Source organism: Microtus oregoni, unplaced genomic scaffold (genome assembly GCF_018167655.1).
Source record: "Microtus oregoni isolate MIOR12 unplaced genomic scaffold, Mior012 000012F_ref0000307, whole genome shotgun sequence".
NCBI lineage: Eukaryota > Metazoa > Chordata > Mammalia > Rodentia > Cricetidae > Microtus > Microtus oregoni.
This window is the reverse complement of record NW_024543071.1, coordinates 20,485,309-20,503,518: the sequence shown is the minus strand read 5'-3', so window position 1 is coordinate 20,503,518 and position 18,210 is coordinate 20,485,309. Positions and strand designations below refer to the sequence as shown.

At 44.4% G+C, this 18,210-nt stretch overlaps 1 protein-coding gene across 1 annotated transcript; it reads right to left on the bottom strand.

The window, feature by feature from the left end:
* Window positions 1-1,779: 1,779 nt before the first annotated feature.
* Tctn3 (tectonic family member 3) lies at window positions 1,780-15,991 on the bottom strand. Its single transcript, XM_041660716.1, has 14 exons — window positions 15,680-15,991; window positions 15,436-15,559; window positions 15,124-15,242; window positions 13,269-13,396; window positions 12,996-13,104; window positions 12,784-12,899; window positions 12,243-12,278; window positions 11,662-11,742; window positions 10,835-10,960; window positions 9,720-9,827; window positions 9,234-9,328; window positions 8,819-8,972; window positions 6,310-6,447; window positions 1,780-3,047 (listed from the first exon to the last, which is right to left on the bottom strand). Exons 1-14 carry the CDS (start codon window positions 15,897-15,899, stop codon window positions 2,814-2,816), a joined length of 1,788 nt encoding a protein of 595 aa, XP_041516650.1. The 5' UTR covers window positions 15,900-15,991; the 3' UTR covers window positions 1,780-2,813.
* Between the last annotated feature and the right edge of the window lie 2,219 nt (window positions 15,992-18,210).

Below are 18,210 nucleotides of genomic sequence, written 5' to 3'. Positions count from 1 at the left end.
AGTTTCTTCAAAATATAGTATTTTCTGATTATAAAACAAGATGTCATTTTTAAAAACTTTATTTTTAACATGTAGTCATTTAAGTTTCGTTTCCCATTCACACATATATGAACATTTTTATTTTTTAAAAATAGAACTAGAGTATCTGTGATATTTTGTAATTTGTTTTGGTCACTTAAAAATAGACCTAGCGTTCACAACCATCATCCTCAGGCATGTATATGGTATAGAGAATACATGCAAGCAAAAAACTCAAACACATAAAATAAACCTAAAAGAAAATTTTAGAAGGTTCCATTTTAGTTACATAGAAATTTTAAGAACAGACTAGTTTCATAGTCTTGGGTGATGTGGGATGTCTCTCTATAAGCTGTGAATATGTTTTATTATCACTGGTTAATAAATAAGCTGATTTGGCCAATGCCAGGCAGGATAGAGCCAGGCAGGAAATCCAAGCAGAGAGACAGGGAGAAAGACGGCAGAGTGAGGGAGATACCAGCAGCCACCAGAGAAGCAAGATGTGAGGTAACAAGCCACAAACCTTGTGGTAAAATACAGAATAATAGAAATGGGTTAAGTTGTAAGAGCTAGTTAATAATAAGCCTGAAGAAACTTCCAGTGACACTTGGGCATAGGAGAACAGAGTGGGGGACTGATTCCATAAAGAATCAGTACTGGCTCCAAGTGTCAGCTAGCTCACAATTTAGGATTATTAACTTTTTTTTTTTTAAATATTTATTTATTTTTGTATACAATATTCTGTCTGTGTGTATGACTGCAGGCCAGAAGAGGGCACCAGATCTCATTCCAGATGGTTGTGAGCCACCATGTGGTTGCTGGGAATTGAACTCAGGACCTTTGGAAGAGCAGGCAATGCTCTTAACCTCTGAGCCATCTCTCCAGCTCCCAGGATTATTAACTTTTAAGTACTTAGCTAGATAACCCCAATGTAACAAGACTCTGTGGGGAACTGTGCTGCCAGCTTCCCAAGTCCTGCCTGCCCTTAGTAGTAACTGCTGTGAGACTTTGGCCTCTTTCAGAGAAACTGGTTATTTACTATGACAGTTGAGATGGGATATACAGCCAGATTTTCTCTCCTGAAGCAGGAACGAAACAGTTTTATTAAAAGACAATTTGGGTTTCAAAGCACTAATACATGGTAGAACAGAAAACTTTGAATCCTCTCTGCCTGGCTTTCAGATTCCCACAGGGGAGCCTCCATCTGTTTCATCCATTCCGTAATTTTCCTATGATAAGTTTAGTCCATGGAAACACCTGGGCCTCCCAGGTTCCCAGGTCACTTCCCTGCTCCCATTCACTTTCCCAGGCCCGTGGATTTTGATGTTTCTGCCAACCTCATTATGAGGCGAAAGCCATATTGACTGTCTCCCTCCAAACAAATGTGTATCCAGGGGCACACACCACACAGAGGCAGATGGTGAGGACTGCATGTTTCACTGGAGTTACTCTTCATGTTAATCTTCAATGTTAGATGCTTGATGTTTAAAATAATTATATATAATGGCATTTATTCCCTCAAAACTTTTCTTAATTAAAAGGACAGTATGAGTCTTTAAGTTTCAAATTTTTTACTATTAATTCTCAACCAATTTGTCTTCACTCAAGAATAGGAACCCTGGCCGGGCCGTGGTGGCGCATGCCTTTAATCCCAGCACTCGGGAGGCAGAGGCAGGCGGATCTCTGTGAGTTCGAGACCAGCCTGGTCTACAAGAGCTAGTTCCAGGACAGGCTCCAAAACCACAGAGAAACCCTGTCTCGAAAAACCAAAAAAAAAAAAAAAAAAAAAAAAAAGAATAGGAACCCATGTCTTCAAGAAAGCTCTCTGCATGTTACTATCTGTGAACTGGCCAGGCAGTCAGGACTCTGTGCAAACCACCAAAGACTTACCCTTAAACAGATTTGTAATAGATGCCACGGGCATAAAATTGGAGTGAAGGGGAGTATCTCCCTAGGAAAAAACACAAGCCCCGATTTGAATACTAATGTACAGTTTAGAGTCCTAACTCCCCTTTAAACCTCATACACAGTGTATCACAGGGTGTCAACTTCTGCCACGATGCCACTGAGCAGAACAGAGTCACTCACTTGTATTTCTCCACACCAGCAAGACAGAACGGAACGGTGCGGTCATTTGCTAGGGAGAAGATGGGATTCCATCCATTTTGGAAAATGAATAGAAAGACCGATTTTCCTACCTCAGGTCTGGGCAAGGGGTGTGGCCACACTTTGGCAAAAGAGCCAGACAAGATATAGAGCCAGCAGCTTCCTGGCTTGAACTGTCAGCCCTTCTGAGGTGACTCTGGGTGACAGCAGGAACATGGGCCTGAGAGCAGCGGAGATGCTGCACACATTCAGACAGAATACGACGAGAAGAGACAGAGACTGGGGACTGGCAGGCTTGAGAATCAGAGAACCTGGTATCTACCTGGAGGCCTGTGGAGCCCTAAGCAGAGAGTTACGATGATGGAATATTTTTAATTGAATTTTTAGAATACATCTTTAACTTATAAAGATTCCTGGCTGGGCATGGTGGCGCACGCCTTTAATCCCAGCATTTGGGAGGCAGAGGCAGGGGATCTCTATGAGTTTGAGTCCAGCCTTGGTCCACATTGGGAGTTCCAGGCCAGTCAAGGTTACACAGTGGGAAAATGAGGGAAATTTTTCCTTTAGTTAGGTTCTGCTTCCCTAAATGCCCTCCTGTAATCATGAGAAAGCAAGGACCTCTTTAGCCAAGACAAGCAGGCTGCCTTAGAATTTCCCATAGGGAAAAATGAAACCTGATCGCTCTCTCTTCACTTAGTCTGTGAGCTGAGAACCCCGAGTAGAAAGATGCACAGGACGAGCACAGAGGAGGCTGAGTCCTGAGCCCTGGCCCCTCTGCTGAATGCCACTTTGAAAGGAAAGAAGAAATCAAACGGCAATTTCCAGTCTGTTTGAGGTTGATTCCTTGGTGGCTCTGGCTTCTGAGTAATGTCCACAAAGTTGACAAGAGTTGTCAAAGGTACTTCTATTCCTCTCTGGTGCTCCTACAGGAAGAGAGGCAAGGATAAGTCAATTCTTAGTATATTCCACAGAATCTCCACCAGAATTATTTTCTTTTGACTGAAAATAAACATGCTCTAAGCAATATACTCCTGGAATAGTCCCATGTAGTTCTCTTTGTGTGAGATATAAGCAAACACATTTCTAACAGCCCATGGCCCCAGAACTGTGAACAGGTAAACCTAAGGATTCAGTCTCAGAGCCTGGCACACACGTCCTTGGAGGGTAGAGACAGGAGGATCAGGAGGTTAAGGGCATCCTTAACTACAGCAAACTGGAGGCCAGTCTGGGCTATAGAAGACCCTGTCTCAAGAGACTTTCACTGTCTCTACCTAGCCAGTCTGGGCTATACAAGACCCTGTCTCAAAAGAGACTTTCACTGTCTCTAACTAGCGAGCTGACTGATAGCAGAGAGGTCAGATGGTCAAACCACTGCCATTACACTCTTAGCAGTTTTCCTTTGTGGGCCCGTGAACTGCAGCTCTGAAGCAACACACAGTGGAGGCAGTGAAGACGGCTGAAATTTCAGGGAAAAGCAAAACAAAACAAACAAAACCTGACCTCAAATGATCAGATTCACAGATTCTTGGGTGTAAAGGAACTCCCAACCACCCACCAGTTCAAGTCAAGTAGAAGGGATGATCCCAGGAGAAAGTCTGGCTCCTTCTCATTGGTTTCCAAGGCAGAGAAAAGACTTCAACCCAGGGACTTAAGGTCAGCATACATCTAGATCTGATTTCCCAGACACCCATGAGCCCAAGAAGGTAACTGTGACACCTGTGTCTACTCAAAAGTATAGTTTCGAGTGGCATTTTGATGACTAAGAAGCTGCATACAAGAAGCTGTCTGAACAATGTCCTCTGAGCTCACACTGGACACACACTCAGAGCTCCTTCTTGACTAGACTTTCACGATGTCTTCAAAACAATGCATCCATGAAACGGGTACAGAAATGGCCCTTTCCCTGATTTGGGAAGATGGTAACCTAAGGAAAACGTGGGTGGAGGCAGGGTTTACAAAGGAAATGACGGCCATGTATGAGGAGACGGAAATGCTCATTATTCTCATTGGATCATTACACCGTGATCAAAAGCCCATCCTGTATCCCAGAAACACTTACGTTTATTATACTCCAATTAAAAGCAAGAAACTCTCTGCAGTTGTCTGAGGTTAGAGGAAATGCAGTCCAGCAGACTCCCCAGTTAGAGGGGTGGGACTGTACTCGTCAGACTCCCCAGTTAGAGGGTGGGACTGTACTCGTCAGGCACTGAATACCACATGTGGCTGACCCACTGGAGAGTGCAGTTTATTACCACCAGAGAACAGCATTAAATTGGGACTTTGAAGTCTAAAGTTATGTACAGGCAAAAAGCGTCCGGCGTGCGAGTCACTGAAACAATCCCCTCCAACTCTGCTCGCCGTTTCTTTTGTTGGGACGAACAACGACACAGCCACGACAGCACATTTCTCTTCACTGTGGTTCCGGTTCTGCTATGGGTGGTTGATTTCATGTATTTCCACTTTAATTGGGAATATTTGATGATGTTTGCTTTAGAAATCATTGCCAATACTTCCTGAGGTTTAAGGCTTGCTTCACTTCAATCGAAATACAGCAAAATCCTTTCTTCAATATAAGCTTTAGTAGCCAACAACGTGAAAAGTTTGGGTTAGGTTTGTTTGGCTTTTCTAACAGGATGTCCACCTTAAGTATTATATTGCATCTTAGTCAATTTTTAAACCACTATGTTCTCCACCCAATCATTACAAATGAAAACTCTTATTAAAAGGCTGGGGATTCCTCTCTAACATTCTGTTTTGCAGCTACACTTAATGTCTATGAACAAGAACAGACATCTTTGGCCAGAATGTAACTCATGACTGAGATACACAAGTTCTTTATCCTACACCAAAGAACACCATTGGGTAATATATTGCGAGTCTTTCCCTTTGGCCTGGTTTTTCTTTCATTTTTTTTTCTTAAATGTCATTCTGTTTGGTTTTAATGTTTTATCTGATGACTAATTTATAAACAATAAAATTGATGTGCATTACTGTTTAGGTCAGAGTTCTGACTGATAACTGTGTGTAATCCAGCCAAAGCCAAAACAAGAGCCAGAAGGTGTGTCTGAGATAAGTGATCCCGTTTCAGTCTTATCACTGGCCCAGTTAATGGCTCATGATCAAAACACAGCTGAAATTCTAACTATTATCCATTCCGTAGGATGGACTCAATAGCACTGCAGGCAATGTAAACGAACTTGAAAAGCTAACTGCAAACTACCAGAAAAAGACATGGGGTAAAATACATAGGTAAGGAAAAAGGCACTGGGTGGCTGTGATGTCTGAGAGAGTCAGAGACGTTGGAAAAGAACACGCACGGAACCAGTCCTGCGGCAACAGAACCCAGGTTACAGTTGAGAAGGATTTATCAGCAGATTCAGTGCGGGCTCTGTGACAGACTACGTGAGCCTCACAGAAACATGTCCACCTAGACAAAGAACAGGAAGCTCTCAGGGAAACATTCCGATAACCTGAGTGTTAACACCACTGATAGGCAGACAACCAAGCTCCCCAACTCTGCTGCTTGAAAGACTAAAAGTACATGAAGCCAGACCTAAATGCAGCTCCCAGTTTCTTCTCGGGAAAGTAAATATATTGCAACAAACAGAAATTCCAATGTTGTAATTTTCATTAAAAAATAATATCATGCCAGTTCATACACAAATCATTTCACCTCAGTATTTCTAGGTTTAAAAGTTTACGTACTTTTGAACCTGCAAGGCTAAAGATTATCTCTAAAACCAAGGCAGATGGTAAGTGTATCCTATAGTACATTGCAAACAGCAGACGTATGTTTACTAGAGATGAAAGAATTTATTTAATGGAGCGTATAGAAGAACTGATAACTACACCAATAACTTTAGTCGCAATCGACATTTCCAAAATACCATTAACTCAGTCACAGTGAACACACAAGCATGGAAAATGCTTTCCATGGTCAGATGAGTAGTAACAGCAGGATTATTGAAAAGAAATTCACCTATACTGCTAAAATTGGGGGGGGGGGTAGATAATATAGCTGCATGCACTATGACAAAATATTAATTTTTCTATCCACCTTGGAAAGATAGACTTGAAAAGCATTTTGGGGACTCGCTCTTAAGAAACACTGAGTGGTAACATATCCTGCCCTCAGAAGCTTAACCATGCTGTGGTCACCAAAGGGCTGCTAGGAACTTGACTTACCTGTACAGACTTGCATTGGTACAGGAACCGGGCTCCTGCCACATGCGCTTGTGGGTTGGACTGAAGTCCTATATGTGCCCACAACACCTGGATCTCCAGGGAAACCGGTAGGAGACAGCAGGAAGAGCAGTTAGCAGCCTGCAGAAGGCAAAGACGCCGGCACTCAGTTGTCATCACTTTTGTTTTCTTAAAGATTTTTATGTGTATGTGTCTCTGTGGATTTGCACATGTGTACAGATGTGCATGGAGGTGAGAGAGGGTGTCAGATTCCCTGCGGATAGAATTCTAGGCAGTTGTGAGCTACCAGTGGGTGCTCTTAGCTGCTGAGCCATCTCTCAGTATCTCTCGAGCAGCTACTGTTTTTAAAGCATTATGTAGTAATACAGAAGGCCCATATGGCTTAGAGAAGCACAAAACTAGACCGTAGTAATGTTCTTAACCTTACAAAAAGTTGCAGCTAAAAGTAATCAACAGATTGAAGATTCTTCTGAAAGCTAACGATGAATCTATCAGATGATCTGGCTACTCTACTCTTGGGTGTATACATTCAATGAGAAGAAAACCAGCATGTTAAGGAGATAGTTTGCTGCAGCACTGTTCACAGCAACCAAGACAGGATCCCAATTGAGGTTCCCATCAATGGGTGAAAGGATGAAGAAAATGTAGTATTCATATAATGAAGTAAGATTCATTCATTCGTAAAAGAAAGAACGAAACTTTATCATTTGCAGTAAAATGGGTGGACATGTAGAACACTACCCTCTGTGAAGTCACACATGGGTACACTGTCACACGAGTGGGAACTGACAATGTTGACCTTAACACAGAAGAGCAGACTTCTACAGTGATTACCGGACACTAGTTAAAGTTGGGGGTGGGGTGCACAGAGAGGAAGGTGGGATGGTCAGTACCACAGAACACCACGGCAACTACAGCTTCAAATCACTGGTTGTACATTTTACGCAGAATTTGAAGATTTAATTCCCAGCACTAAAAGAAAAAGGAACTTGAAAAAGAGGTACTTCAGACTCTGAAGGTAACAATAAAGAGGAGAAAATGATCAGCAAATATTGCATGAATATACTGAAGGTTTACACACAGCTCATAAATATATACAGATTATGTTAATTAAAAAGGTATACGACTAAGAGCACACGTTGCCAAGGAGAAACACTCACTAAGTGACAGCTACAAAGTGTCTTCTAGGGACCAAGGATATGAAAGGCCGTAGCCTTGAGCAGACAACTTGGAAAGCAGTGACAAGTTAGATAAGACACAGCAGGGTTAGATTCGGAAGCCATCCAAACAGTTGGTTTTGAAGGCATCAGGGAGCCATGTAAAATTTCAGAACAGAAACATGACATATTTAGAGCAGTACCCTAAGAGAAATAATTTTAAGATGTAGGAAGATACATCTTCTTTGACTTCATCTTTTAAACCATTAATACACTTTAGGCAAATGTAAAAAGTGTGATCTTTAATTGGTGGCACTGAAAACTGAACCCAATTTAGTGAGCTGGCAGGAGTTCTACACTGAGTCACACACCTGTCCTAAAAATCTAACCTGTGGCAATTACAAGAGAATGTGCCTGCTGTCAGCCTCATAAACAAACCTGTACTGACCAAGAATTTAAGACTGTATATAAGGGTAGCTGGAAACATGGCTCAGCAGGTAAAACTTGCTTGCTGCCAAGCCCGGTAGCTTGAGTTTGACCACCCCCAGGACACACATGGTAGGTGAGGACCACCTCTCCAAGGACACACATGGTAGGTGAGGACCACCCCCAGGACACACATGGTAGGTGAGGACCACCCCCAGGACACACATGGTAGGTGAGGACCACCTCTCCAAGGACACACATGGTAGGTGAGGACCACCCCCAGGACACACATGGTAGGTGAGGACCACCTCTCCAAGGACACACATGGTAGGTGAGGACCACCTCTCCAAGGACACACACGGTAGGTGAGGACCACCTCTCCAAGGACACACACGGTAGGTGAGGACCACCCCCAGGACACACATGGTAGGTGAGGACCACCTCTCCAAGCTGTCCTCTGACTTCCACAGACAGGACCAATATAGTGGAAAAATGAATATAAGAGAATATCTGAAATATATGGCATAAGCAACCATCAGTGGTTCTCAACCTTCCTCATGTCGTGCAACATTACAATCGTTGCTACTTCATAACTGTAATTTGCTATGGTTATGAATCGCAATGCAAATACCTGATATGCTGGATGGTTTTACCCTGGGAAAGGGTTGTTCAAACCCAAAAGGGGATGCAACCCCATGTTGAGAACTACTACTCTAGATTAGCAAGTTTCTTTAAAGTCAGGAAAATAGAATAGATGCATGTGCAACCTGCAATAGTGCCCTCAAGCAGTCCTGATTCCTTCCATTCCTCGTTATATGATAAATACAAACAGGAGGGCTGGTTTTCGCCTTGCTGCCCATAAGTCCAAAGGTGGGACATGAGCTGCCAGCCAGCAGTGGCTTCCTTACTGTAACACTGCAGTTCCTGCCGAGGATCCTGGTCCACCCTCCTTTCTGGGCTAGGTCAGCGTTACCAAAGATGGCAACGTGCTCTGGTCTGGGCCTTCCATGAAGAGCCTGATAAATCTCCTCCTGCAAATGGCTGCAGTTCACCTCTTTGGGTCTGGAAGTAAACACCATAGAAGCTGGAGTCCAACACTAGCATGGTAGCGGCCATCTTAGCATTCAAATATTAAAATTAATATTATGACAGACTGGAGGAAATAATAGGTACTTCATACCATCAGAAAACACTTGACATACAGTAATAGATACAAAGACTATCATTTTTAAAGTGTTATTTAGAGTGTTAATAGTTACTATATCAACGTAGTCCCTATAAAACAAACAAAATTGTGGGAAAGGCTCTGAAGCAAATAATTACCTGAACTTGCATCCAGATACTGTGTTCACTCCAAACTGTACTTCGTGTCTCTTAACAGAGCAAATTCCACTACCCTCGCTCAGCAACAGGGTCATCTGAGGTGCAAAAGTGACGGTCAAGGTGATTGTAACAGAAATAGGAAGTGGGCAGGGCTGAGAAATTGATGTTTTCACAGTTCCCTAAGTGCTATCTGCAATTAAGTTTTTAAAAATGATTAGCCATATATATATATATTACATAAAATATGTGTATGTATATATATATTAGCATATGAGTATCTCACTAAAATAAGCAAAAGTCAGTACAACCTCCCTTGCAGTTAGTCTATAAAGCCTTTGGTGGCATCACCATCTGAGAACATAAAACACTTTGGTAAAGAACATGCTGAATACCAAAGTCCCAGGGAACCTTGAGAACTGAACAAGTCGAAACATCAGCAGCATTTCTTGTCAGCTGCGACAGTCCACCCAGCTCCAAAAAAGATACCGAGTGACCCAAGTCACCAGTCAGCGCCAACAGTGGCTTCCCGATGAGGTAGCCAGGATTCCCACTTCTGGGGCCAGCAGGAAGAGCAGCCAGGCGTGGTTTGAATGCCTGCAGAAGGAAGACTACGATTACTGTGCAAACGTTCTTCCCTGCCGGCCTCACGTCTTCACACCTTCCCTCCCCCCCTTCCCTCCCCGCAGGCAATCTAGGAACTGCACTGAGCAGTCTTCTCTCTGCCACACTACAGCCTCATCCCCACTGTTCCCCTTCCGCCCTCTCTAAAGTAAATCTGGACTGATCTGTTTGCTGTTTTGTTTTGAGGAGTACTGAGGACTGAACTGAGGGTCCTCTATGTGCTAGGCAATCTGAACTGAAATTCACTACTTACTAATTCTGCCAAGGATTAAGCCAGGGACCTAGGAAGGATCCCTTGACACTACTTCTCACACATTGATAATGATTTCATGCAATGTCTGGCCTGGCTGAATCCAGGGGAATTTAAATGCAATTTTAATTTGAACCAGAAACAGGGCTATAAGGACACAGGGATTGGCTGATCACAGACTTGGAAAGAACTCTGCTCGGTTCAAAAGGAGGAAAGAGGTAGGAGAAAGGCAGATGGGTGAGAGCAGTGAAGGTTGCAAACCAGAGATTCAGTGAGAAATAAAATTATGAATGTCTGAAAAAGAGAAAAAAAAAGAGGAAAGGAATTTCTGTGTGCTGCTGAACTTCAGACTCACGGTGAACATCTTTAGCGAGTCTGTTTGAATACCACTTTGGTTGGGCCCAAACAGAGCATCAGAGAAAATGTTACCCACACACACGTATTGAATACCTGTCACTCTAGCCAAATTAAGGAACAGTAAATGTTGAGACCTCACATAAGACCAAAGCAGGCCTTAATATTCTGCTTCTATTTTGCATGCATTACAGAAACAGAGTGCTATTATTTCTTTTCTATGAAGTAGAGTGGGAGATTTTATTAACGACATTTTAATAGGAGAAAGAAAGGTGCTCAGAAAGGTAGACAGACAGACTCATTATGGATCCTGGATCTTCAAAGTGCTATTTCTAAGACTCAGCCCCTAAACCCCCTCTGAGAGAAGGTCACTGACCCTAAAGTGAATGATGAAGTCTTGTTGTAAGGAAACGCCTGGCCTGACAGTCAGGTTGGTCTGTCGAAAGCTGACAGAGACTTTTTGGATCCCGAAGGTCCCATTGGTCTCTATCTCATAGATGACCTGAAAAGCAGAAGAGTCAATTAATAAACAAAAATAAATACCGTGTTGAGCACAGAAGCCTCTTCTGTCTGTATTTCAACTGCATGTGAGAGACTTAGAGAGTAATCAGAAACACACCAACAATAATAGCATGAAAAGATAAAGATGACTTGATATTACATTTGCATGTGAAAAAAGAGACCAAATAGGGCTCTTAGGAAAAGTTCACGGGAGAGGTGTGATTAAGACAAGCGTTTAGAGTGGGCAAGGACGGACAGGTATGGTACTGGGCAAAGGTAAACAAGGAATGGAAACCTGGGTTATTAGACCCTCACAGTGTCAGAAGGGAAATAAGAATAGCAGCTGGGGACAGAAGGGAACACAGTCCTTAAAAATGCTACTTTCAGATAATTTCTACTCCTTTACCCGTTTCATTGACTATAAGAGACCACTAAAGCTGACTTATCTCAGACTCGGGGATGATACTGTGTCGGTGGACAGAAATATGAAAAATCAGTAAGAGCGGCACAAGACTGTGTGTGCGACGTAAGAGGATGAACCTACAACACTGGACCACAGTAGCGACGGACATGACGGAAACATGGCGGGAAGGAGGTGATGGGGTCAACTCCAGCAGTTCTGTGAGTCGGTCCCCACCCCCTTGCGGGAAGATGAGGTCCCTCTGGTGACACTGACCAACAGGCACCATTTAGAATCCATACCTGGGAAACTATATTCTGACACGTGTTTCCAACCAGCAGAGGAGGACTGATTTCTGAGGCAAGTGTTACCGGAACCTGGAGCTGACAAGAGAAAGAAACTGAAAGTGGCCTTTTCTCCTCTGCCTCTATATCATGCTAAAATGAATACATTCTCTCCCCTCGACCATTCCGATTTTCTCTCCTTCCAGTGCCAGACGACTTAAATCCGAGTCATTCTCAATCAGCACAACCCAACACAAGCTTCCTGGGACACCAGTCCTAGTACACACGACACAAGGGCCCACAGCCAATCAGATGTAAAGAATTCTGTACTCCACCTCCAGACACTGACAGTGCCCGACAGTACACGGAAAGACTCTGAGACGCCCACTCCAAATGTAGCAGTTTAGTTAGATTGAACTCAGGCATTCTCTAGACTTAGCAACATCTCACCGATCTTTATCCCATGAAGTTATGTCTAGAGCCACGCTTGACTGTGGTTCAAAGTGCCCACATTCTCTTTCATTATTAAAATCTAGGATGAATTGGCCTCGGATACACAGAGGCCAGATGTTCTTTTTTCCTGACAAATGGCATCATACCTTTGCATTCTGAAGGTCAGTCATTCCTCTTGGGACCTAGGAAAGGCAAAGAACGGAGACGTGAGAGTGCAGACGCCTTTCATAAGACCACCAGGAGTTTCCACTTCACCTGACCCCGCCCAGACTTTGGTGGGGGAGGGGAAGAAGATCAAAACACTGGAGTGGCCTCTCCTCTGCCATCTGACTCTGCAGAGAGTGGGGCTGGAGGCCAGGCTGGGCTGCAATGCCTACCTACCCAGGCAGAGTTCCAAAAGCAAGAACAACTTTGGCGAAAACCTGGAACCATCACCCATTCCTTCACTCTCTCAAGTAAACCCACTAGCCAGGAAGGTGACAAGGTGACCTTGGATCTACTGCCTCTGATTTGTCCATCTTTCTTTAGACAATAGTTTTCATACCCTCTACCGTATATGTAGATCTTAGGAGTTATGACTTCCAGCTTAGGGATTTTCTAACCCATGTTGTGGGTGACATGTGAACGTCACGATGAAGCTGATTTGAGGGAGGAGGGTCTGTGGAGTGGGGACAAAGGAACACCTACCTTCAAGACCGTGAAGTTATAGTAAGTGGCAGCATCCAGGGCTGGCTCCGAGGTGCAGCTACTGGCCAGGTCCCTGAAGAAACGGGTGCAGGTTGTGCTTTTACTCTCTAGGAAGCCTTGCAACAAAAAGAATAAAGACAGGGGTAAGTGGCACGTGAGAAAGCCTGTTTCCAAAAAAGCAAAAGACTGGTGGACTCCTGTCCCAGACCCACCTGCGGGATTGCTCTCAGTACAAAGTCCGCCAGCTCCCACTGCTGCAGGCTGCCTCAGCGAACTCACTACAGACCAGCTAGGGTAGTAAGTCAGGATGGGATCCCCAGCCTGAATAAATAAACATAGGACAGACTCAGTCACAGTAAGGAAACAAGTTAGCTCGATGGAGCTGACAATGGCTAATCTCATTGTAGAAGAAAATTACAAAGTTACACTGCCAACTGTACTCTGCCAGGAAAACCAGACTATTCTGCCCCTTTCCCTAGGCTCACCCTGTAAAACGGTGATGGTGGCTGGGTTTCCGATGTTGAAGCAAAGGATTGGCCTCCGAACTCTTCAGCCAGGGCCTCAAAGTTGGTTGCATTGACTGTTTGGAGCTTCTGGAAATAGTTTAATTTTGCTAAAATAATTTTTAAAAAGAACGGATACTTAGATAAAAGCATTTCTTTTTAAGTATCTGACATAATAAACAACCTTTGAAGCACAACAAGCACACATCACATGCAAATGAACAGCAAGAGTTTAAGAAAGGTCTACAAGCATGTGTGTGCCCACCCTATCCACAACACAAAGTAAATTAATGTAATTTTAACAAAACAAAGTACTTCTCAGACACAGGTGCGCTGACACCTGGTCTGTGCACCACCTCCTAGCACAGGTGCGCTGACACCTGGTCTGTGCACCACCTTCTAGCACAGGTGCACTAACACCTGGTCTGTGCACCACCTTCTAGCACAGATGTGCTGACACCTGGTCTGTGTACCACCTTCTAGCACAGATGTGCTGACACCTGGTCTGTGCATGACCTCCTAGTACAGATGTGCTGACACCTGGTCTGTGCACCACCTCCTAGCACAGGTGCGCTGACACCTGGTCTGTGCACCACCTTCTAGCACAGGTGCGCTGACACTTGGTCTGTGCACCACCTTCTAGCACAGATGTGCTGACACCTGGTCTGTGCGCCACTTTCTAGCACAGGTGCGCTGACACCTGGTCTGTGCATGACCTCCTAATACAGATGTGCTGACACCTGGTCTGTGCACTACCTCCTAGTACAGGTGTGCTGACACCTGGTCTGTGTGCCACCTTCATGTGTGTCCTGCGTCTCTAGGAGCTGAGGCTGCCAGCTCTGCAGCTTCCAGGAACAGATTAACATTTCCTCCAGAAACTGCACAGAAAGGCTGTTTACTTCATATCAAGTCCAGTTATTGCTACCTTTGTAAGAAAAAATTAAAGTGAAGTGGGGAGAGAAGATGAGATCGGGCAGCCAATATCCATCAATTCTTCCTGTGGCTTTTATCAGTAAGAGCAAGTTACCACTTGCCCCTCACTTCAGTACAGGTGTCTATAGGAAGTGGTGATAAGGAGATGACACAGGTAGGACATACAAGCTAAGGCTATATTACATATATATGTCCACCTTGCACGTGATACCAATACCCAACAGTTTAAAGGTAGACTCTGATATAACTGGGACTTCAAAAAGAAGCCTAGAGACCATCTCATCAAATCCCACTGGAAAATTTGGATCCTCAGAGACAAATGAGTTGCAAGAGCCAAACCGGGAGTAGAACACCAATCTCCCAATTCCTGGTCTGCAGTTTTCCAAACCCACATGAAGTAGAGACCCTGGTGAGACTAGCCTTCACTGATCATTACCAGGAGGTATTATCTCTTGTGAATAAATAAAGATATGTTTTTTTTTTCCAACTTGGACAAGTGACAGAAGAGTCTTAGGAGAGCTAAGGTTTTCAAAATGCAAGGAAAAAGAGGACCACATGAGTCACGGAGAAAAGTAAAAGTCAAGGCATATCTTGAGGACAATGAACAGTAGGCTGGCCAAAATAAAAGATCAGTGTACAATCATTAAAGAAAAGCTTGAAAAGAAAAAAAGAGATAGCTCAGACCGCCAGACTAATGGAGCTGGGCAGTGTTTTCAAGGTAAAGGAAAGAGTCACCGGAGGTTTCTGAAATTATTAATGTCTCCTACCAACTGAAAGGAAGAGGGTAGTGGTAAGGGACGGAGACGGTAAGAGATGGGGATTCAAAGCATGAAACAGACAGGGCAAGTCCAAAGACAAAGCCACGTCTTAAATGACAAGAACAGCCAAACTTATTTCTACTCACAGTTGTTCACACGGACACAAAACTGTGCAATTCCACTGGAATCCGTGAGAACTCTGGAAGGAAATGGGGAGTTGCTCCTGAAGATAAGAGAGTGGTCGACACATACCCAGCTGGAGGATCTGTGAGCAAAGATGAAGATACTGAGGAGTGGCAAGGGTAGGCTTTGGAGAGGGGCCCCTCGGATGTCTAAAGGCTCAGCTCTACATAAATGGGAAGATCACTCCCAGGAAAATCCAAGGAAACATCCTAGGGGAGGAAATAGGGGTAGGAGGCTCACTCTTACGTCTATACCCCAAGAGCACGGCCGCTTACCTTACACTACCAGGAAGGCAGAAGGAAAAGACTGTCCTGGGATGGAGAAGATCGCAGTCCTTGTCACAGCAGCAGTTTAAATCGCAAGTACCAGGAGTCAAGTCACAGATACAGATCGGTAAGGCTATAAGTGCAAGTTAAAACAAAGAGAGATGAAGTTCCCCAAAGTTTTCCCGCGCCAACAGCCTCTACAGAATATAGTTCTGGGAAGGTAGTATTTCCATCCCATATCCCGCCGCATCACCTGGGAAGGAGTCTGAAGTTGCGTTCTCGGGCACCGATGGGGTCCCAGGAGTAGGGTCCTCAGACCAGTCCGGAGTAGCTGCAGTCGCCACTTCGGGCGTCACTGGCCCCAGGGCCGAGGAGGTGGGCAGAGCCTGGGCTGGGGAGGAGGGCTGAGGTCTGGCTGCATCAGGGAGCATCAGGACCACCACCGTCAGCAGGAGCAGCTGCGGAGTACACATAGGGCAGCCGGGCTGCAGAGGGGTGAGACAGGACCCTAGATCGCCAGATGCGTCCTAGGAGCACAGGGAGGAGGAGTCCCACGACGCCTTCAGCTTCCATCTGCACATTGGCTCAGTCGGTTGTTGAGTGTCCTTCAGCCAATGGAAGGCCGTGTTGTTGAGACCCTGCGTATCCTACGTGCTGTGCCCGCCTCCTTGGCGGCCCGTGGCTCCCGTCACCTGGCAACCGCTGGACACCATCCCGGCGGAGGCGCCCGTGCCCCTTCCCGCCGCTAGGTGGCGGCTGGTGTCATGTCGGTGCCCTATGCGGATCTGGAGGAGTCGAGTGTAGTGACCTCTGAAAGGAAGACCCAGAGGCAGGCACTGGAATTACAAGGCTCTTCTGATCCGGTTTCCCAAGGTAAGAAGAGGCACTTTCTGTGCAAGGGTCATGATGTAAAAAAGAAAAAACACTTCAGAAGTCACATCCTTTAAACATGCCGGGAAACCGAGTGCTGGATCATGCTCGTTACTCTCGAGACTCAAGCAGGATGACGAGTTTTAGGTCAGCCTGGGCTACAGAGTGAGAGGGTGATCCTTAAAACAAAAACAAAGTACCATGATAGGGGCTGGAGAGATGGCTCAGCTGCTAAAGACATTTGTTCTTTCAGAGGACTGGGGTTCACTTCCCAGCTCCCCGAGTGTGTCTTACAACCAGCCGTAACTCCAGTTCCGGGGGATCCTTTGGCTGTGCTATCTTCTGACCTCAGTGGGCATCACACACCCACAGCGCACAGATGCATGCAGGCATAACATCTAGAAGAAAAATGTAAAGTATCGCCACTGTAATTTATGGTATTTTTTAAAGGCACAATAAAAGCAATGCTTATTCAACTCCATGAGTTTCTTTTCTTTCCCTTTTTTTTTTCTTGAGTCATAGTTTCATGTAGCCCAGGCTGACCCTCAAACCCAAGATGTGGCCAAGGATGACCCTGGATTTCTCATCGTCCTGGGTTGCTGGAATTACAGTCCTAGATGCCACCACCACATTCTGGAGGGCAAACTCAAGGCTGTGGCTTCATACATACCGGGCAAACAATCTACCAACTTCAATTTTATTTATACCGGGCAAACAATCTACCAACTTCAATTTTATTATTGAAATAATAATAATAACCCTTTAGTAAGTACATCGTATCTGTGCAGGTGACCTATGACCTATGTGTTTGTTGCTGGAAGGGGTACTGAGAGGAGAAGTTGGGTATGAGTAACAGGTTGGGGAAGAATGTGAGGCGTTGAGAAAGTCGAAATTTAGAAATCCGTTCTGAGGAGAGAGTAAAGAAAGATACAGAAATGGAAGCAGCCAAGGAGCTGAGGAGAACACTTATTTCTTTTTTACCATTTTAAATACAAGATTGTGCGACACTCTCAAGGGTGCTTTTGCTTTTCTCTGGAGTGGAGCTGACTGTCCAAAGAGCAGAAGCATCTTGTGTTTGCACTAATCTGATCGACACAGGAATGTATGGCCATCGCTCACGTGTTGAGTATGCTCGAGCTGCTAAATATCTAATTTTTAAAATTGTAATTAATCCAAAGTTAAATAACTTCAAGTGACTACTAGCTATTTAACTGAGCAGTTGGATTATATATGACCAAAACCTACCTGCCAGACGTTGTCTCCCTATCATCACAATTCCAACATCTGGATTATTTTCATTGTTTGTTTGGTGAAATAAAGTAAGTTACCTGGGTAAACTCTAGTCCACTTCCTTAAAATTGACTTTTGATACCTCTCTTTTCCAGTGAATTTCCTGGGCCGATAAGATTTGGGACACTTGAAATTGCTCATATTTCCCAGGAAGATCTTAATTTTTATAATACCTTGAAATTCATAGCTAAATATTTATTTATGCTCTAAATATTCTCAAAATTTTTATGTCATTGAGTGCTGAACAAGGAAATAAATAAATATATTTATGTGGTGTTTGACCTTAATACACTTATTGGTTGTATTAGCAATTTCCATAGTTTACTTTTTATATTTATTTTTTCTTTATGTCTCTCTCTCTCTCTCTCTCTCTCTCTCTCTCTCCCCGTGCCTCATGTGTGTCGAACCTGTGAAGGACCAAAGAGGGGGTAAGATTCCTAGGGAGCTGGAGTTACAGGAGGTTGTGAGCCTCCTGGTGTGGATGATGGGAACTGACTGCTGGTACCCTGGAGGAGCAGAAAGCAGTCTTCCACACTGAACCATCTCTCTAGTTCCCATCCCATGGTTTTTCAAAGACCCTTGCCTAGCTGTGCTAGCCATGTTCATATATGGGCATTTAAGATG